Source organism: Pezoporus wallicus, unplaced genomic scaffold, assembly GCF_028554395.1.
Source record: "Pezoporus wallicus isolate ANWC-B61680 ecotype Strahan unplaced genomic scaffold, APGP_CSIRO_Pwel_v1 contig_4161, whole genome shotgun sequence".
In the NCBI taxonomy this organism is placed as follows: domain Eukaryota; kingdom Metazoa; phylum Chordata; class Aves; order Psittaciformes; family Psittacidae; genus Pezoporus; species Pezoporus wallicus.
Window position 1 is genome coordinate 2,549,950 of NW_026639584.1, and position 21,482 is coordinate 2,571,431.

General features: G+C 42.7%; 1 protein-coding gene across 2 annotated transcripts; it reads left to right on the forward strand.

The window, feature by feature from the left end:
* The first annotated feature begins 479 nt into the window (after positions 1-479).
* On the forward strand, positions 480-20,324 carry PANK3 (pantothenate kinase 3). 2 transcript variants are annotated; one of them, XM_057415082.1, is made up of 7 exons: positions 480-753; positions 10,022-10,374; positions 12,140-12,393; positions 13,445-13,621; positions 15,130-15,253; positions 17,573-17,698; positions 19,081-20,324. In XM_057415082.1, the coding sequence occupies exons 1-7, from the start codon at positions 726-728 to the stop codon at positions 19,129-19,131; spliced, it is 1,113 nt and encodes a 370-aa protein (XP_057271065.1). In that variant the 5' UTR covers positions 480-725; the 3' UTR covers positions 19,132-20,324. The 2 variants fall into 2 exon arrangements, with proteins under 2 accessions (XP_057271065.1, XP_057271066.1); XM_057415083.1 differs by lacking the exon at positions 480-753 and having other exon boundaries at positions 10,239-10,378.
* The last annotated feature ends 1,158 nt before the right edge of the window (positions 20,325-21,482 follow it).

Here is a 21,482-nt window from a genome sequence, read left to right on the forward strand (position 1 = left end):
CAGGGGAAACGGCGGACAACCTGCCGCTGCCGGCCCTGTCACTCACACCGCACCCTGTGGTGCCCGTACCCGCGCAGCCGCCCACGGGGCGAGCTCCGTGGCGGCACTGCCCGGGCACCGCGGGGCCGCCCAGCCCCGTCCCGGCCCGCGCTGCTGCGGCGCGGAGCGGGCGCCGCCGCGGCCCCATTGTGTGGCGCGGCCGCGGCTGCCCGGAGCCCGCCGCCATTTTGTGCCGTAGCGGTGAGCGCCGCGTCCGGGCCTCCGCCGGGGGCCCGAGCCGCCCTCCGCGCCCAGGCCCCGAACCGGGCCGCGCTCCCCCGGCTGCCGCCGTGCCCCGAGGCGGCGGGCAGGGCTCCTGGCGCGGCGCGGCGACCCCGGGGCTGATGCCCGGCACCTCGCCGCCAGGCCAGGCGTGAGGGCCGCCGCCGGTCCGCGGCGCTTCCCGGCCCTTTTTCCCTCCCAGGCCCTTGTCCCCTCCCCGGCCCTTTAGCCGATGCCGCCGCTGGACGAGCCCTTGCCCAGGCCGCGGGCGTAGCGGTGGGGGCTGCCCACGCCGCTCTTGAGGAGGCGGGCGCCCGCCGCCCCTCGCCCGCGGATCAGGAGAGCGAGGCCCGGCCCCGAGGAGCGGCCGCCGCTTCCCGCCCCATCAGGCGAGGGGCAGGACACCCACCCCCGAGCCCCTCCCGCCCCAGCCGGCCGGCGAACCGTGCCGCCGCCGTACCGCCATGAAGATCAAGGACGCCAAGAAGCCGTGTAAGGCCGCGGGCTGTGGCGGGGCGGGGGGCGGTGTGTGTGTGTGTGTGTGTGTGTGTGTGTGTGTGTGTAACCGGGTGCGGGGCCGGCTGGGCGGCTGGCTCCCGGCCGTGGGTTCGAAAGCTGTCGCCTAGGCGCTTCCCGGTCCTGTGCGTCCCTTTCTAGTGGGGCCTCGCAGCGGTTCGGCGCTGTTCAGCGCTGGCGTTGGAGGAACAGAAAGTCACACAACCTGTTCTGGGGATGGGTGCTGCCTTTGATGGAGAGGGCGCTTGGTCAGCTCCCTGAGCACCTGCACTGGCGGCTGGAGCTGCCGCAGGTTGTTCTAAGGGCTAGTGAAAACCAAATATTAGGAATAATTGTGAATAACCGGGTACGAGTTTTTCATTAAAATACCCTGAATTCGCCCGTTTAACAAGCACAACTGTAACCCTATTGCTTACTGTTTATGATTTTGGAATACCCTGTTTGTTTTGGCAGGCACACACGTGGTTCAGACTCAGCTGAATGCAAACAGAATGTCTAATACTACTGGTACGGTTCTGTGGGGAGGGAGAATTGGATTGAGTAAAGTTAGCCTACGTACAAACTGTTTTCCCAGTGTAACAGATACACAGCAGCGCAAGTCAACACAGCTGTCAAGCTTACTCAAGTGTAACTAGCAGAAAGGGATGCTCCACTGAGTTAGGCCATCTTTATTTTGTCATCATACTTAAAGGCTTATTTTCAGGGTGAGTTACCATATGGAAAAGATGGCTAGTCCGGAAGAGCTGGGCCTGCTGTTATTCTCAGTCATCTGACATGCCTGACTTATGAAGAGCATATTGAAAGTGTAGATATTAAATACATTGTTTGAGCAGCACAAGAACAAAATCCCCAAGTGTGTCTAAGACAGGAAGTATTAGTGTAGCTCTAGAACTAGCTATAAACATTTGTTTCTTGTGGTATGTTAAAGAAACCCTAAATGTGCAGCTTCTAGCATGCAATTAGCCATCGCCTCTTATTAGTGCAGGTGTGTGGAAATTCCCAAGTTGACTGTAATCATGATTATGAAGAGGACAGTTCAGACAGTGTTTGTTTCTCTGGTATAACACTTAACGAATTATATCAAGACTCTGAAGTAATCAAGTGGCTATAAGACATTATAGTGTTTGGTAATTCAGAATGGTAAGAGTATGGCTGTTTCTACTGTACAACCTGCTCAAGTTCAGAGGAGGCTTTGCTGGGCCTTAGAGGCTGTTTTCTGGAGTGGTGGATTTAAATAGCAGTGCCAAATGCTATCAAGAAGTTTCATCTGCTTAAATATGCTAAATTTGTAGTTGTACTCTTCCAGTTCTTGAACTTGGACTTTGCTATTGGCTTAATGATGGGAATTGGAAACAACTTGAACTGCGGAAGCAGTGAGGGGAAGGTTACGGTGTCAAACTGTGGTGTTTATTCCATCTTGACTCTTCAACATATTTTGAAGCCAGTGGCATTTTTGAAGGTAAGAGCACTTAGTACCTTAGACAATAAACCTTAAAGCCATTCTGCAGATCACTGCTCCTGGTTAGTTACACTGAAGTGGGAGAGCAGCTCAATGTTTTAAGAGGAACAGATCCACAAGAGCACTAAAAAGTCTGTGGATGTTCAGGGCCTTTGGTGCCTGAGTACTGCTGTCAATTTGGTTTATGTGCTCAAGTTGATCTAAAAGCTGAGTTGGGCTTTCAATACCACTTCTAGACTGTTTAGATACAAATTATTTAGTTTAAGACAGTTGTAGATACTTTTCAGTAAAATTGCTGAGTGGATATACATTTCTTATGTGAAGCCAGTATTTAATTCTCTGTGCTGGAGCCACATTTGATGCAGGAGAAGAAGGGTTAATCATTATTTAACAGGCAGTCTTTAGTCTGTTGTAAGAGCCTGCAAAGTGGAGTTTAGAATACAGCTTTAGCCTACATGTACTTGTATCTGTGATGCGATTTCTCGTGAAAGAAAGCATGATTGCACTGACAAAGTATCTTGTCTGTCATGAGAGAGGTGAGGGTAAAATGGAGACACCTCCACATTCAGAACTTCTGCTGTGGATACACTGCCCAGGCATGCTTGTGTGCTCCTCCCTTCCAGTCTTCACCTGGCTGATGCTGTGCCTACTTTGTTGTTGTAAAAACTGTGAGAAATGCAGCTGAATTTACGGCACAGGGCAGCTGGGGTTGCCTGTCTGAAAGAGGCTGTTTAAATTCCCTTTGCAGGTGTACTTGGTACTTAGTGTAGCAGTGGAAGCTGTAGAGGTTGTGAAGTGTCCATCTTTACAGGATCCTTGAAAAACTTCAGAGGCCTTCAGGTATAGACAGGACAAAGCTGTAGTTGATCTCATCTCGTGTTGGCAGTTTTCCTGCTGGTGTGACAGAAGTTGGACGAGATGACCTCCAGAGGACCCTTCCAGCCAGTATTTGTGTGATAGCTCTTCTGAGGAAACGGGGAAGAATGGCTGGCAATTTTAAGAGAAACTTCCAAAGGTTACTTGGGGGTGGAGATGATAAATGTGAGAGCAGAGTGCCTTGCAGAGCTGCTGCTGCGTGGGATCTGTCTAAAGGGAAGAACAGAGCCACTTATTCAGACAGCTCTTGGTACTGGTGGGGCAGGCAAGGCACTGCTAGGAGGAGAGTGCCAGCATGCTGTGCTCCTCTGGTGAGCCCTGCAGCTTGGCTCTGGAATGGACTGCTGAGGCACAGCAGGCACTTCTCATGTTTACTGTGCCGTGTATGTTACTCTTAGTCTGGTGCTTCTAATTGTTTATTAAAGATAATTTGAGAACTAATGCAGGTCTTTCCCCTGTGGCAAATGGAGATACCTTCGTGTGTGAAAGTGTGTAAGTAGAGATTTGCGAAATGCTGTAGCAGTATAGAGAAAAGATGAAAACCTAAAGTTTATTTTCTCTAATGCGGTTTTACAGACGTATGTAGTTTTAGTGGACACACTGGTCTCATGCAGTAAAATTGGTGAAAAATATATTTAGGTTGCTGGGGAATAGCTTTTAAATTGATATTCCTGTTCACAGGACTTGCTGCTTAGTCTTGTGGTATCCTACCATTTTCTTATTAGTCCTTGAAAGCTGAGTATTAGCCCACAGCAGATGTTCCAGGCTCTCATTTCACTGCAATTGAAAAATGTATTTCTAATAACGAGTTAATCCTGGCAGGCACAGTGTTTGAATGTGTTAGTGTTAGAGTATGCCTCTAAGCATGCTGTATCTCACTAGAATCAAAACACCTCTCCCCGAAGAGCCTCCTGCTGAATGTCGACAAAATTATCAGAATGAGCAAGGAGGGAGAAGCTGGTTTGTCTTGTGTTAGCTTTCCATGGCATCCACTTGTAGATGTGATAAACCTAATGAAGAGCAGTTACAGTAATTGCCAGTTAACACCTGACCTCCCACTGGCAGATGTGGCCCTTCTGTGGCGTGATGAGAGGTGGCCGAGTGGGCAAGTGAAGAGTTTACAGAGCTTGATGGAGAAGTCCTCCTATGGGAGGACTGGGAGCATGTAATAGTGCATGTCAGGTAGAATTAACACCCAACTTTAATGTATCCAGCCCAAATCTATTTTGAGCACGACTTGGGATATTTGAACCAAAAGCCTGTGACAAGAGTAGTAAAGCAGAGACCCTCTCCAGTGAGCTGAGGGCTGAGGACACTTGATGTGCACCTTTGCTCTGTTGAGGCTCACAGGCACACATCCGTGTAATACGGGCGCAGCAAAGGCCACTTGCTACCTGGCCACAGGGTGAACCCCACTTGATGAAGCAGTTCAACATCCTTTGATGTGTTTTTACGTGGACCATCACATATGGTAGCTGCCTTAGACTGCTCACTGATTCAGGTGCTAGTTTATCGTTAAGTTTTACCCTGCTGTGTGCAGATGTTTCAGGGAATTAGCGGAAGCGTAAGGGTATGTGCGTGTACATAGAAAAGAACTCATTTGGAGAAATGGCAAGGTACATGTAGTTCATGTTTATAAACACTGTGTAAGTTATACAGTGTTCAGTATAACTTTTTTATAGTTAAATTGTTTGGTTTGTCAGTAATCAGATAAGAATGGGATCAAGGTTGTTTTGCTATCAAAGGCTACGTACCAAGCTGAATTAGTTTTGTACATCAGAACTGATAATAATACATACTTTCATACAGTGATGCTGTGCTGCAGAAGTGAACTTTTATTGTCATTTTATTATTATTTTCCTTTCTTGTATTTTAAGCCAATATAGAATCATGAACTGCAGCGTGCTTTGACAGTTGTTCCCAAGCTGTGTTTGTACTTCAAGTGCAACAGTCTGGAGGCTTAATAATACATAAGTATTCTTACAAAGATGACACAGAACCTGGTAGCTGATTCTCTGCTGTTACTGACAGTTCTGAGATAATACTTTTATGTTGCAAAGCTCCCTGCTTGAATTAGCAATCAGTTACTCTTCTTCAAAGGTTAGCTCTTGATAATCTGATGCAGGGTTGACCCAGACTGTTATATTATCTTACAGTGAAAAGGAGGTATTTTAAAGGTGTTTGTGTTTCAAATGTGTGGTTACATTCATAGGAAAGCGTCCACTAGAAACTGTTTCTCAGTCTTTAGAAGCTAAATACAAATTGTGTTAAATGGAAGAATCTTATGCTTGACTGAAAAAGGGAAGTAGTTAAGTCTGAGTATGTACTTCAGGCAGCCTTGGATCCAAACGGGTGTACAAAGTCAAAATACTTGTATTTGGGCTGGGTGGAGAACTTCAAAGGTCCTCTGCTCTGCTGAAGCAGAACCCATAGGAAAGGAAACCACTTCAACGTTTGTGCTTGTATTGTCACAAGAAAGACTTTTTACTGTAATTATTTCCTTTTGGCATATAAAGACCTTGTATGATAAGATAAAAGTGACCTTAAGGTTGCTGCCAGAAACTACATATGCAAAGAACTTGAGAAGTGCATACGCAAGAGAAGAAGGCCTCCCTGTGTAGCTCTAACAAGTAATTTTAACAACAACCAAGAGCCATCAGCATGGGATTTCTTCCTAGGCAGAACTGCTACATGACCACAGCACGATGTGACAGTACTCTTCCCTGCAGAAAGCACTTTTCCATGTACAGAAAGCAGTTCTAGGGAATCCTCTTAAACATCCTTATTGTTTTACCTCTGAGCAGATTGCCTCTCAAAGCCGTCTTCAGGGCATGTGCAGAACAATCCGTTGCTTTATAGCAAAGATTCCTGGTTAGACTGTGTCTAATTAGGGACCACAGGGGCTGGTGGCAGAGCTGGGGAGTGATGGAAAAGCTGGATTTGGAATTAAGGAGGTTGGGTATTGTGATACTTGTTTTGCTTTCCTGTTGGAGACAGTTTGATGTGTGTGAAGTATCACATTAAACCATATGGATTTTGAATCCCCAGTTTATGTTCTACTTTACGTATTTGTCTCTTCTCAGTTATGTATCCTTAAAGAGAGCCTGGTGTGACTTCCTAAAAGCAGAAAGCATGTTTTTGCAGCAGTTTTACGTAGCCTATCCAAGGCAATTGGGTTTGTTGAGTAAAAAAACTCAATTCCTGCGTATCTTCTTTCAAATTGCAGCTGACCTCTGCGGAGAGGAGCTGATCTTCGGAAAGACAGGGCACTGCATTTGTTGTGTCAAGAGCAGTTAAATTCTCAGCAAGGAATACTTCTGAGCTGTGCATCACCTGTTGTAGTGTGTTATTCCTAGGAATAACAACAGTTATAAAGAGGGAGAGCTGAGAAAAGTCTTTTAATGACCAAATTCCTTTGGAGCTCTGGGAAAGGCCCAGTTTAATGAAGGTGGATTGACTCTCCTTATGAACTGAAGCTGTGGAATGGTGGTTACCGTTGCGCAAGTCCTCAGACCTGGTGTCTGCAGAGCTATAAGCTTGGGACAAAGGTTCTGCACTTGGTTTTGGTCTCATGCAGGCATGTTTCTTTAACTGGGACTGCCATAAGCATCAAGCTGAAGTCTGGGGATGTTTTTTTCCAAAAGGTTGTGCTGCTGTCATTCTGCTAAATCTCTCACTCGGCGAAGCATGACCCACAGATATAAGTGTAAAATACTTTTAGTAGAATTATTTAGGTATTCTCAGCCCAAGGTACGCGCCATGCTATTTTTGTCTTCCTCCAAGGCAGCTTTCAAATACAAAATTGCCTCAGAATTAATTTTTTCATGGATTCGAGAGACTGTACCAGCTACAGATGCTGCAGATATCATGTGTAAAAGTGAAAACTCTTGTGCTTTGAACATGCCGTAAAAAGTAGCAACATCACCTTAAGCACACACCCCCTGTCACAGCACTTCACACTAGAACATGTCACCCAAGGCTCTGGCCAACCTGGTATTGAACATTGCCAGGGATGGAGCATTTACCACTTCTCTGGGCAACCTGTGCCAGTGCCTCACCACCCTCACAGTAAACCTTATCTCTTAACCTGAACTTCCTTTGATTTAGTTTGAACCTGTCACCCCGTCTCCTAATGCTACAGTCCCTGATGAAGAGTCTCTCTCCAGCATCTTTATAGCCCCCCTTCAGACACTGGAAGCTGCTCTGAGGTTTCCATACAGCATCTCTTCTCCAGGCTGAACAGCCCCAACTTTCTCAGCCTGCCTTTGTGTGGGAGGTGCTCCAGCCCCTGATCATCCTCGTGGCCTCCTCGGGAAGTGCACACAGAGTATTCCAAGTGGGGTCTCACCAGAGCAGAGTAGAACTGGATGATCTTAAGGTCCTTTCCAACCCTAACCATTCTATGATTCTATAAGCAGTGTGCTCATGTATGTGTTGTAAAGTGATGCCCCGGTTCCTTGGATGTATGGCATGACTTAAAGTGGGTGTGTCGTCTTCAGCCGAGCTGCTGGAGGGGAGGACTCGTAGGAGACTCGGGCGTGCTCTCAGTATATTTTCTGAGTAGTCCTCTGTCCTCAATCTGTCAGGGGCCTTATTTTAACCCTGCAAATGAAATCACTTTCAGTAACTGGAAGAGGAGCTGATGTTTTCGCATGGGTTCCTGTTTTCTCCGTTCCCCCTTGCATCCAGATGGGGTGGATCCTGAGCCAAGATCCACCCAAAGGCTGCAGCAGTAGTAGGAGAGTTCACAAGTTTTCCATGTTGCGTCCACATACAATTACATTCTAGCTCTCTAGAATCAGTGTATTTCTAGTATTTAAAGGTAAGTGGAGCATGGATACATCTTCTATCCCTGTAGTACCGAAATTGTAGCCACTGTTCAAGTGATTATGTACTTACCATCTCAATGTATGTGTATCCCCTTCTCTGTCTGGAAAACAAAGTGGTTTTATTTTTTCTGGCTGTATCTGTATACAAATCAGTCAGGAGTGGCTTATGTACACAGGAATCCTTATAGAATATCTTCCTCTGGGTTGCCTATATAAGGAGTAAGTCGGTAGTCTGTGTGCCCAGAACTCCTCCACTTTGCAAATGAAAGTTGAGCAATGTACTTACCAGCCAAGTCTTGACAGATTTTCTGTAGAAAAATGGGAAACTTCTTGGGGTTTGGCACAGAGGTGAAAACTGACCTATTTCTTCTGTTTCAAAATCCTTAAACTGCTGTTAAGAACATTCAGTTATCACAGCAAACTGGTATTGTACAGGATCCATTTTCAGCATAAAACATGTTCTCATTTGAGTAAAGGAATAAACTTCCTTACAGTTCAACTGTTCTTGTTTTTTACTTTCAATACAAGATTTATAAACCTGAAGGTTTTCAGAGATGTGACTAATGCTACATTTGCAAACCCTTTTGGATCATTTCACATGGAATGCAGTGGATCGTCTGACAAGCAGGCATGATTTGCACCATGTCTTCTTTAAGCTCATCACTTCAACTTTGAGCTGCTTTTTCCTTCCTCCTTGTTGTGGAAGACCAGATCCTAGTTACTCAGTATGCCCACTAAGCAGGAAGAATCCCAAGTATTTTAGGTAATTCTTGCCTTGCTGTGTCCTAGTTAGATTCTGACTGACTCCTACAGACACTTTCTGTTCTGCTGGATGAATCAGCTTCTCTTCTTCTGTTTTGGTCTTGTGACATTGCTTATGACAAGGGGCTGAAACTTGGTGAGATGGATTCATAAATTACCAGTTAGTTGTGGTTAGACAGTGAGATGACAGATGTTCTGATGGGCAGAGTCCTGGTGCAGAGGAGTCGGTTTGCCGCTGTTAATTCATGTGTGACTTCATGCTTAGTCTGACACTGTATAGAACCGTTTGCTTTAACTTTTGCACTCCTGTTGTAAATGAACACAGCCAGACTTGACTCAACATGTTAAAGCATTTTGGTAGGCCCTTCTTCTCAAGGATAGGTCCCACTGGTAATGTAAATCCAACAGTTACATCTTTTTCATGATGACTATGTTAATATCTTTTTGATTTTGTTCCTGAGCTTCATGCTTCTATAGTATATGAATTGCATATGAAAAAAATAAATTGGAATTCTGCAACCAAAAAAAAATAAATTGAAATTCTGCAACCAACCAAACCACCCAGCAAGTTATAGTAGCAATTAGGAAATAAAAACACAAGCTTCCCAGGTGGATGCTCAGGATCTTATTTAAACTCACAAATTCAGTTTTAAACCCTCTTTCTGGGAGCTGACAGTGGGGAAACTCTCAGATGAAAATGGTGTCTGAGTCTCTGTTTCACCATACATAATAAGAAGATTTATTGATACAGGCATATTCAGATCATGGTCCTAGATGACATAACCCATATAATCCCTGTTAAGAATTGCATTCATCCCACAAAACTGACAAAGTACTTGTGGCTTTGTGTTGGTTTGTAGTACAAAAATTCTGCCTTCCTATCCAAGCTACAAAAAAAGAAAATTGGACCCTAGATTCATTAATCCTGATTTTCTGTGTGCTACTAGCTGTGTGTAACCTGCTTTCTCTCCAGTATGCATTGCAAGTCTTTGTGCTAAACTGTGTCAAAACTTATTTGAGGAGTGAAGGTTATTGTAATCCTTTATTCTCTGTTTGTATGAAAGATATGGGGTACTTTGGGGAGCTTTTAGTTGGGCTTTCTGAGTACATGTGACAGCATTTCAGTGTTGCTCATTTTTCCATTTTTACCTGCAGCCGTTGGGAATTTCAGTCATGTAGTGGAAATAGAACTAATTCTGTGTTCCTGTGGAGGTTTGTTGTTGATGTCTTTGTTGAAAAGTGTAGCATTGGTTTAGTCTTAAGTTAGGTGCTTTTGCTCTTTAGCAGAGCTAATCGACCCATTCTTGTATCTTCACAGCTTTCCCATGGTTTGGCATGGACATTGGGGGAACTTTGGTGAAACTTGCATATTTTGAACCTATTGATATCACTGCAGAGGAGGAGCAGGAGGAAGTTGAAAGCTTGAAGAGCATTCGCAAATACCTGACTTCCAACGTAGCCTATGGATCCACCGGCATTCGAGATGTCCACCTTGAGCTGAAAGACTTAACGATTTTTGCTCGAAGAGGAAATTTGCACTTTATTAGATTCCCAACTCAAGATTTGCCTACTTTTATCCAAATGGGAAGAAATAAGAACTTTTCCACACTACACACGGTGCTGTGTGCCACCGGTGGTGGCGCTTACAAGTTTGAGGAAGACTTTCGCACAGTAGGTAGCCTGTCTTTCCTTTTCCTGAAGCTGCTGCTGAAAGCACTGCTGGGCATGGTTAAAATAAGCAGTATGCTGAAAAAATGGAATGCTCAAATATTATTAGTTACTCATTTGTTTTCCAGTCTGAAGTATGATAATCTAGAAATATGCTTTCTGACCATAATAAACACAAAGATCTGATGCTAACAGCCTATTAGAAACTTCCACGAATGCAGTGAAATGCAGGATCCTCTGGAAGTTAACTGGGATTTTTGATGGGAAATGGGCTTAGACTGATGAGGTGCTTGGCTCACTGTGGATTTTCTTTCCTAAGCAGTCTTTGCTGATAGGTTTTCAGTGTTTGTGGGTGGGATTATCCTCATTAATTTAGACCAGTGCAGTTTTCAGAGGTCTGTGACAAAATGCCTGTCTCAAAGACAGTCTTTTTTCAGCTGCAGAGTGGTTTGGGGTTTTCCTGAGGTGATTTGACTTCTCTTGATGATCATAAGTGATCATTTGGTTAGATGCAGTTTCTAGGCGAAGATAGTTGTTACCAAGACTCTTACCACAGTATGCAGTGAGCCCATGCCCTGGTTTTAAAGTGGCTGCAGAAGTCTTGTGCTTTCAGAGACAAGACAAATCAGTAGCACAAAATGTTTGGTTTCAAAAAAATCTGCTGCTATTTCTGTTCCTGTACCAGTCTTGCATTGAGGTGGTACAACTGTTTGTAGGTAGGGTCACAATTTGTACAGAACTAATTCATTATAAGTCCCCACAGAAATATTTGATGTTCAGTTCCCTGATCTGCTCAGCTGTGAGGCTTCTCAGTCGTGTCATGGCAAGAAGGGCTGAAGCACCCTGGGGGATGAGGCGGGGACTGACAGTGCTGTGGCCTGGTACTGATGTCAGTCAGCAATGTGCAGTCCAGTCTGATTGTGCAATTCCTAATCTAGCAGCTGTGGGCTGCTCTCTAAATGTGAGCTCACCTGACTCACAGAGAGACTGGGTGCTTCCCCTTAGATTAGCTGCCTAATTGCACTCTTAACTGTTGGAACTCTGTGCTGCGGTAAGGGAGAAAGTGTGAGCGCTCTCTGAAAGCTCAAGAGTTCAGCTGGTTTAAGTATCATGTGAAATTACAGCCTTCCTGGAGTCCACATCACCTGTTAAGTTGTCTTTATGCTTTAGGAGAGATCAGCAGTTTAAATATCACATGCAAAACTGAGGAGGAACCACAATGAGCCTGAAGTCCCATAGAATTTCTGCCCTGTGGTTTTCTTACCATCTTGGAGTCTTAGTGAAGTTGTAAGAATATTTAGTATGATGCCATTGAGAGTTTTGTCCGCTGACATCTTAGAAATGACTGTTTGACATCTAAGGAAACCTTGAAAAGCTGTGCAGGTGTGTGAGTTTCATCATAAGATGACACTTGGTGGGGCTTCTCGGGTGTTTGGTGACTTATTTTTATTTAGATTGACGAAAAATGTGAATTTTTCAATGGCTTAGTGTCAGAGTATCTCAGAAGTTATCTCTGGATTTACCAAAGCAGATATTTATTCTGCCTGTCTGTTATTGATTGGAGTCTCAGATCTAGATTTATAGTCAGAGTCATTTGCTAACTGATATATTCAGAATTCACCTCTGCATTTTTTGTTGGCTTTATAGTGGGATTGAAGCTCCTGAGCAGCTTCTTAAAGTTAGGCGGTACAAGTACACTCACAAATCTGTAGCATGTTTAAGCAATGTTAGAACATGTTGACACTGTCTCTTTTCTCTTTTACCACAGATTGGAAACCTCCAGCTGCACAAACTGGACGAGCTTGACTGCCTTGTAAAAGGCTTATTGTATATAGATTCTGTCAGCTTCAATGGGCAGGCAGAGTGCTATTATTTTGAAAATGCCTCAGATCCTGAGAGATGCCAAAAGATGCCTTTTAACCTGGATGATCCATACCCATTGCTGGTTGTTAACATTGGTTCAGGAGTCAGTATTTTATCGGTCCATTCCAAAGACAACTATAAAAGAGTAACTGGAACAAGGTAACTTAATGACCTAAGTTGGAGTTGTTACTCTACAGAGCAATCAGCCTTCTGTTTTCAAAGTGGTTTCTGTCCCTGGCTCCCCACACCTATCCCTTCTCTGACTCTGTAGCATGGAAAAGTATTTATCTTCAGTTTACAGCTGCATTCAGTGAAGTCAGAAGCCCATTCCCATAGTTCTGTTATTGAAGAGATTTGGCAAGTATCTTATCAGATGATGAGTGTTGGACATGCTCTGTAGTGAGAGCTTTACAGGTTTTCTCCCAGGTTTTGAGAATGTACCTGGTGAACCTGTCTTTCTCTTGCTTCATAAGAATAAATATGTCTACACGTGTTTTACAGTTAATGATCAAGGATCGGTCAGCGTCAAGATGTTGGTATTTAGGGAATTTATCTCTAATTAAGTCTTCCAGCATACAGATTGAGAGTTTAACTATTTGTTAGCTCTTATTGTATAGTTAGCTTCTTGTAACTAACTTACATGAATGTTATAGGATCATAGAATAGTTAGGGTTGGAAAGGACCTTAAGATCATCAAGTTCCAACCCCCCTGCCATGGGCAGGGACACCTCACACTAAACCATATCACCCAAGGCCTCGTCCAACCTAGTCTTGAACACTGCCAGGGATGGAGCATTCACAACCTCCCTGGGCAACCCATTCCAGTGCCTCAGCACCCTAACAGGAAAGAATTTCCTCCTTATATCCAATCTAAACTTCCCCTGTTTAAGTTTTAACCCATTACCCCTTGTCCTGTCACTACAGTCCCTAATGAAGAGTCCCTCCCCAGCATCCCTATAGGCCCCCTTCAGATACTGGAAGGCTGCTATGAGGTCTCCATGCAGCCTTCTCTTCTCCAGGCTGATCAGCCCCAACTTCCTCAGCCTATCTTCATACGGGAATTGATTGAGAGCTGTTAGTGTGGTGAACCTTAAGCAAGAAAGCAGAAAGCTTGGTATGGAAGTTGGAGGGCTTTATCTGTTTTGTTAGCTGGATGGAAATAGTATTTCGTCTTTGATATGAGGAAGTAACTGTTGTTTTTTCTTCTCAGTCTAGGTGGAGGGACCTTTCTTGGTCTGTGCAGTTTGTTGACAGGCTGTGAAAGTTTTGAAGAAGCTCTGGAAATGGCCTCCAAAGGAGACAGCACACATGCTGACAAACTTGTTCGAGATATTTATGGAGGAGACTATGAAAGATTTGGCTTGCCAGGGTGGGCTGTAGCATCCAGGTAAGCAAGAGACTTTTTTGTTGCTTCTTTTGCTGGTCTATGGGAGGCTTCAAAACCAAGATTTTAACTGTTAATACAAAGAAAATTGCTTTCAGCAAACCTCTCCTGTAGTTAAGCTAAATGTAGTTATCCTAAATGTATGTATCCTCAGTTTTCCACAAGATTTAAAGCCACATGCAACCTGCTAGGTAGGTACTGAAGAAAGTGTATGAAGAGTGGATGTCATATACAGCTTCACATGAGTGAGAATGTGAAGTGATCACATATACAGCTTCATGTGAGAGAGAGTGTGAGGTGATCACAGGAGTGGCAAGACCAGACTGCAGAGGTGCCGTGGTTTAACCCAGCAGGGAGCTAAACAATACATAGCCCCTTGCTCACCCCACCATCAACAGCAGGATGGGGGGAGAGTTGGGAGGGACATGGGTTGAGGTTTACAGGGCAGAAACAGAAGGGAAAATAATAGTAATGGTAATGATGAAAGAATTAGAACATACAAACGAAGTGATGCACAATGCACTTGCTGACTACTCAAGATTTATTTCCATGGGGGAAGGTTATTGGTGATGTTACAGCTTCTCTACCCTCAAGAAATGTAAGAAGAATAAACTTTGGGAGTGAAACTAATATATGCATAAGAGAGTTCATTAAATTTTTGCTTTTATTCAGTAATAAGAGGTCTTAATTCCCAGTAACTTAATTCTCCCTCTCCAGCCAGCTGAATCCAGGCCTGTTGAGAGAGCATATGATAAGAGGTCTTAATATATGCAGACTTCACACTTCTAGTCAGTACATCTTAACTTGCTCTGTATATAGGTACTTGTTATTCTTGTTTACTTTTAAAGACTCTTAAGATCTTTAATGACTTTTTGAGTTTTAGAATAGTCTGAATTCTAGTTCTCTGAACTGACTTAGGTATGGCACAGAGTCCTTAGTGGTAAAATACCAGGCATAGCTATGGATTCTTGTCATTATTGCTATATGTAAGAAATGATCTACCGAGTATAGTAATGAAAATTCCTTTCTCATCCAGAACTCTTCATTTGTACAACCGAAATTGCAGTCTGTCAGCTGTTTTATTTTCTGTTTGAGGTTTGTTTTTCTGTCAATAGATATTGGATAGATACTGTGAGGAAGCAAGCATGAGGAGTTGGTTTCACCAGTTAAACTTAGACATTGACTTAATTTACAGGAACTAGATTTGGAGAGTAGTCTTGCTTAAGAATAAGACTGCCTTTGCTGTAGATGGCTCTTCGTGGAAGCAAAACAATCTAAACAGACATATTTTGTCAGGGGTCGTTATTGTAATAAGATTAACTGTTTCCTGTGAAGGAATAAACACGCATGTTGTAGTGGCATTTGTCAGATTGCTATATTTAATACAGGCTTAAAAAAGGAGCTACTTAAGAACAAACATGAGGCTTAAGTTCTGATATAACATAAAAATTATACTCTGAACAAAGGCACATGAATCACTTTGTGCTTAATAGAAATTTTTCCTGTTCTAGTTTTGGGAATATGATCTACAAAGAGAAGAGAGAGTCTGTCAGCAAAGAAGATCTTGCAAGAGCCATACTGGTCACCATCACCAATAACATTGGGTCTATTGCCCGGATGTGTGCAGTAAATGAGGTAAAGCCTGACAAGGAAATGATCTGTCTATAGGTCTATTATTTGGTTTCAGATTAAGTTCCTTCTAAAATAATGTATCAAAGAACAAGGAATTGGTTCAGAATATTTTGATTGTCTTTGGAGAAGTGGAACAAGGATATCTAGGGGAAGCTGATAAGGAGGCCTTCAGATGAGCTTTGTTGGGAAATGGAGCCCGCAGCCTGCACATAAATGAGGGAGCAGGGGAGCACAGGGTATTGTGATGAAAGGCCTTGAAGTCTCCTTGCAAAAGCAGGATGATTATGGGCCCAGCTTACGTCTTTGTACACTGACATACGCAGCATGGGATACAGGAGGACCTCTAAGTCCTGGTTCTTATGAGGGACTATCAGGACTTCTACTGGAAGGTAATATGGCAGATCACAAGCAAGCCATACTTCTAGGTGTGCTGGGGATGCTTTTCTGACAGTGCTAGGCACACTGACCAGGCAAGCATGGTGCTGGACCTGCTGTTTGTGAGTGAAGAACTGGTCAAGGGTTTCAGTTACAGCCTTAAAATAGTGAGAGTTTAAAGTCTTGGGAAAAGTAAAGAAGACGAGCAGCAGAATGGAGACTCTAGATGGACTTGAGTAGAACAGGATGCTAGTTCTGGGGGAATTTTGGAAGCAAGATGTTGTGGGAGGTTTTCCTAATGTCATAAATTGCCCAGAATATCTCACTGATCTTCCAGGGTAGCATCCTCATAGCAAAAAGTGGTATACAGACTGGCTAGGGAGTAGTACTACAGAAGAGAGGAGTGTGCTGGCAGTTGAACTGGACATGAATCAGCATGGTGAAGGCTGACCTTTTACTGAGGTGCAAGGACATAGCCAGCAGGTCAGAGGAGGTGATACTTTGGGCATGACCTCTTTCTTTAGGAATACTCCTCTTTCTTTAGGAATAGAAGATATGGGTGTCTGAGCACCAGGGGTTTCCTCATTTGTTATCAAGAAACTGGATAAAGTGAGGCGTAGTAACAGCTTTCTTAGAGGAGACTGAGAGTAGCTGTACCTAGAGCTTTGCTTAAAACCTATGGACATGATAGTCTTGGAAATACCAGCTTGTCACCTGCAGTGACCCTCCTGTTGCTTAGGAGCAGACAAACTAATATCTTTTTCTGGATATACCATATACCCGTTCTCCCTCAGTTCCCTTCTCTGTCTTTCTCTCATGTTGGTCTTGGAGTAGAAAGTTAATTTTGTGGTTTTTAAGTTAATTTTGGCTTTTTGGTTTATGGCAAATTTGATAACAATAGTTAAAATGAGGATGAAGTTGAAAGTACATACTAATAATCTGAGTCTGAAGCAAATGTAAGCAATGTATATTTAAGGGTGGGGGTAAAGCAGTACAAATCAGAACTCAAAAACTGCACAAAGCAGCTTATTTCAAGTTTTTTGGTCTAATTCCAACTATGTCACATAACTGCAGGGATACATAAACTTGTAGCTTGAACTGATGTATAAAGATAAAAAGCAATGAATTATTTCGGGTTCCTCCTGTAGAGCAGAATTATGTTTGGGTGCCTTAACAGTGTGTTTGCTTTGTCTTCACTGTGGACTATTGAAGATGGGGAAATACAAGTGCATGTTAGTCATTTGACTGCAGGCCTGCTAGTTTTTGTAACTTGGATATGAGCATTCATCTAACACTACTAAGTGCTTATTGAAGCACTAATACAATTAAATGTTTTGGTTCTTGCTCTCATAGCATTCAACCACTGTTTAATGTTGTTTCCACTTAATGTTGGATTTCTTTCTGTCAATGGGGAAAATTAAAAGTTTTTCATGTTTTTACATTTCACTTGATTGCAATTCACAGCTCACTTCTAGTGTTTAAGTCTTGGTCTAATGTTATGCTGAGGTAGATTGAGGTCTGAAGATGAAAGAAACATCTGTTATGTCTTACTGTCTTCGGCTTCTTTACAGTGCTGCCTTGTTGCATAAGGATCAAGCAGCATTGTACAGGGCTATGAAGGCATTGAGTCTCCTCTACTAAATACAAGTGCTTTTCATTCAATTTTACTTTTAGCTAGGCTGTTTCTTTGGCTTGATTACTGCAAATGCTCACGTAATTTGAAACACAAATGCTACTTCTCTGTAAACTAGGTCCTTCAGTTCTTGAGGGTTCCGTGGTTTTTCGTTTTCCCCAAGTAATGGTGTGTTGTAAAGTCTGGAACTTTAATTGTGGGTTGTTTGGGTTTTTTATTTCCTTGCTGGAGACAGCCTGTTCTTTTGTAGCTTAGTTTTTCAAAGCTGTGTTAAACAGTGAAAAGACTTAATCCTTTGCTGTTATTCTTTTCAGAAAATCAACAGAGTTGTGTTTGTTGGCAATTTCTTACGTGTGAATACTTTGTCAATGAAGCTTCTTGCATATGCACTGGATTACTGGTCAAAAGGGCAGCTGAAGGCCTTGTTCCTAGAACATGAGGTAAGCTTTGGTTCATATATCTCTATGTATTGTGTCACCCAAAATGCATGTATTGAGTAGCTCTCATGACTGTAATGTCCTGACACACCAAGTTCTCAGTAAACACTGAAAGTCAGAGGAGGTTGCTCACGCTGTGCTGGTTCTGTGGGGACAGCGTGCTCTGCTAGAGAAGTACTCAAGTTGCTTTGTGGTATCTTGGTTCACACTATATATCTTCAGAGAAGGACAAGAAAATGCTGAGGTCTGTGTCAAGGTTCAACAGTCTTTCTTTGGTTTTGGGTTTTTATTTTCACATTGGAGAGAGATCTAAAACACGGGCCTTTTGAAATACTTCCATTGTTCTAAACTGAGCTTGAGCAACATCCCAAAAGTCAAGACTGCTTTTAACAAGGACTGCTTTCATACTGTCACTGATACACCTTGAAGTTGTTGTGATTTTAGGTTCTGAGAATAACCTGCTTTTGGGCATGTTAGTCTAGATCTAGTATCCGTATATAATGCATCTAGATCAGTATGTAATGCTGAGAGACTTGGCCTGTTTTGGTGAAAATATAGGGAACCAGCATTAATTGCAGGTGCAACAGTTGGGAGACTTGTAGTTTCTTGGCAGTGGGGTGGCAGGTTTTGTCCTCAGTTTGATGGTTTGCAAATATAACAGCAGTACATCTATTCCCCTTCAGTGGATTCTCACAACTGTTTTCCTTTCCTGCTTATTCTGAGGCTGAACAGTAATCTGTCTTGGCACTAGTGGCTGCAGTAATAGCTGAATAGTGCCTTGGTAGTTCTACCCCTTCAGATTTGTTTTGGGTAAATTTTAAATTCCTGCATTTGGTCAAGTGTAGATTCCAGACACCTAGGTATTTCATAGTTACAGAGACAGGAAACATCCTGCTTCCCAAGAGGGGGAAAGTAATTCCACAGGAGAACACGGTTCTTTATATGCAGGTTAAGCATACACCCCAAAAATAGTGCTGCAGTGTGGATGTAATACTTTACAAAAGACTTGCAGTGAAAGAAACATTTGACTTCTACCTTAGGAATAGTGCTGCTCCTGGGTATTGAAGATCCTTTGGCAACCAGAATAGGCACCTTCTCTAGGAAAACCAAACCAAAGTTTGTTTCTGTGCTTTAGGAGTCACTCATACATGTCTTAGAAGTTCTGCAGTGTATGGGGAGGCTTGGGGTAAAATCTTCTGAAGTTAAGCTAGAAAGGAAGGGTAAAATGTTCCACAAAGGTCTACAAAATTGTTACGAAAGATAGCTGTTAAAAGTGTGTGGTGGCTTCCTGTAGCATTGGTCCATTGGCTGCTCTGTTGTCACTGAAGTGTGATTAGTGCAGAATTTACTTTAACCTGAAACCTTCTTCTGTTTGTTTTGAACAGGGATACTTCGGAGCTGTGGGTGCTCTTCTTGGGCTGCCAAATTTCAGTTGAGATACCAGATGTCACTACACTGAACTATTTTCCACCTGAATGGCACGTGTTTATGGCAATGGGAACTAAATCTGGGGAGGGGGGAATTAACTAGCAGATTTTCTGTAACTGCTTTTACGAAGTGATTAGCTACTGAATATTGCTATTATGAGGAAGAGGGTTTCACTCTGTTGGGCATTGAAAAGTGAATTGTTTGAGGATATCGTTTATGTTCTTTGGTACATGTAGCCAGTATTGAACTTTTAATATGCAATACATACTCTGAAAGCAAGCTTCCAGAAGAAGGAATGCCAAACCTTAAAGTGCTCAGCATGAAAATGTTGCAAGTTTACTCCTGAGGCTTTAGGCCCAACAGTTCTGTATATATTTTCTTTAGTTATACTATATTATGAGCACAATTTTCCATATGTACTTGCAGACAAAAGCCTTTAAAAACAATAAGGTACCATCCACAGGATGAGGAAGACATAGACAACTGCTTCCCCCAGTAAGAATAGTTATTTTTATGTGTAATGGGAATAATGGTTTCATTTCAGTGGGAAGAATGGAAACACAAAAAATCAGCCAAAGCAGCAGATTAAGCAGTTGATGTTTTGAAGGTTTTGTGAAGGTACTCGCTTGCCCTCTTCATTTCTTTGAAGATACAGCTGGTGTTTTGGGAAGATGCCCTCTGTCTGTGGTGTGATTTAGTCAAGAGTTTAATGATTAATGATGGCAGGTTTTGGGGTTGAGTTCTGAGTTTGGTTTTCTGGTTTTGGTGGGGCTTTTATGAGGACATGACTTGTAAAATGCCTTCTGGTGGGGTTTTTGGGTGTCTCATCAATTCTGACATCATGCATCATTATTTGTAAAGGTACCACAAAGCCTGAGAGAACTGGAGAAACCCATATAAAATAGACTACGTATGGGACCTTCTCATCCTGATGCTTTGGCTCATTTCTGTGGAGGTTTGGGAAATTTCTGCCCCATCCTACTAATTTGAAAATATTGTTTCTCCTTAATTTTAATCTAACCAGATACTGAAAATGAAAGGGTGTTAGCTTGCTTTTGGAGTTGGAAGGTTGGTTTTGATGGTGGAGAACAACATCAGAGTTTGTATTGCAGCACCAAACGGACCAATATTTAGTGCACTTGCGGTATGGAGCCATTCATCAAATTGTGGCCTTGGGATAAAATCTGTTCTCTGGAACTGATCTTTGGGGTTTTCTCTATACTTTTCCAGTTGTGATTATTGTGATAAGTTTAGTCCTGGAGCCAGGGCATGAGATCTGACACTTATAAGGATATTCTACAGTCATTAACTACATGACTCTGTGGACTGAAGAGCTCCCCAGTTTTTATGGTACCATTTTAATGTTGAATGTTTCCTCTAGGTGCATGAGGAGCAGTCATACTAGAACACATTCTTACCTTGAGGTTTAAGGTATTTTTAAAGCTGATTGCTCCAGTATTCCACAGCATGGCTGTGTTGTATTCACAGACCATCTACTTAGTGTGCTAGAAATCTCTGTGTGCTGTTTTCAGTCTTCTCTTCCTTTGCTTAAAATTCAAAGCCCCATAACTAACAAGTTTATTATTTTTAGTTCTTTTCTGTGGTGCTTTAAGAGTACAGTAACTTAGGGTAGCCAGCTCATGAAACCCAATGCCAGTTGCAGATGCAGTTCCATTCAATGTTGCTTTTCCTTGTACTCATTCTACCTTTCCATTGTGCTTGCTTTTATGTTTCATTTTAGACTTTTAAAAACCAAATCACACTCACAGTTAAACTGGTCTAAAGCTGAATCAGAGCACTTCAAACAAGAAGCTAATATGGTTCTTATAGAAGGTCTCTACATCTGCCATATACTGATCCTTTTAAGTTCCGATTGACTTTGGAAAGTCACCTGTATTTGGTTAGAAAATGCTGTAAAAACTTCATTTCCTGGGTGTTTTGACAGCTGCCTGAACATTTTGCAAACCACTTGCGTATTTTTTTTTTTTGCTAAGTGAGATATTTTCAGACACTACAGCTTGATTAGAAACAGTTCCTTCAGCCCATACTTATCACTGCTTCTTGTTTTATGATGCTGAAAGAGCTGCTCTTGAAGCAGTAGTTGAGCTTACTTGCATATTTAACCCGAAGCACATGCAGAAGATGGTAACATAGTGACCATGGTTAATTTAAACCATTTGAAGTTGATGTGGCCTAAGATACATTTTTTAAGTGAATTGTACAGAGTTAACAGAACAAATTAATGGAGTAATCCTTAAATAGCTGTACCATACAGAAACTACTGTGAGAATCAGAAAGCATGCCCTACCTCTGTTACTTCCCTTGAGCTTCTAAAAAAATTGGCTTGCTTTTACTAGTT

Coding starts and splice junctions, on each gene's coding strand:
- PANK3 (XM_057415082.1), top strand. CDS start 726: ATGAAGATCAAGGACGCCAAGAAGCCGT. Junction 15,254..17,572: donor GGATGTGTGCAGTAAATGAG/GTAAAGCCTGAC, acceptor TATTCTTTTCAG/AAAATCAACAGAGTTGTGTT. Junction 17,699..19,080: donor CCTTGTTCCTAGAACATGAG/GTAAGCTTTGGT, acceptor TGTTTTGAACAG/GGATACTTCGGAGCTGTGGG.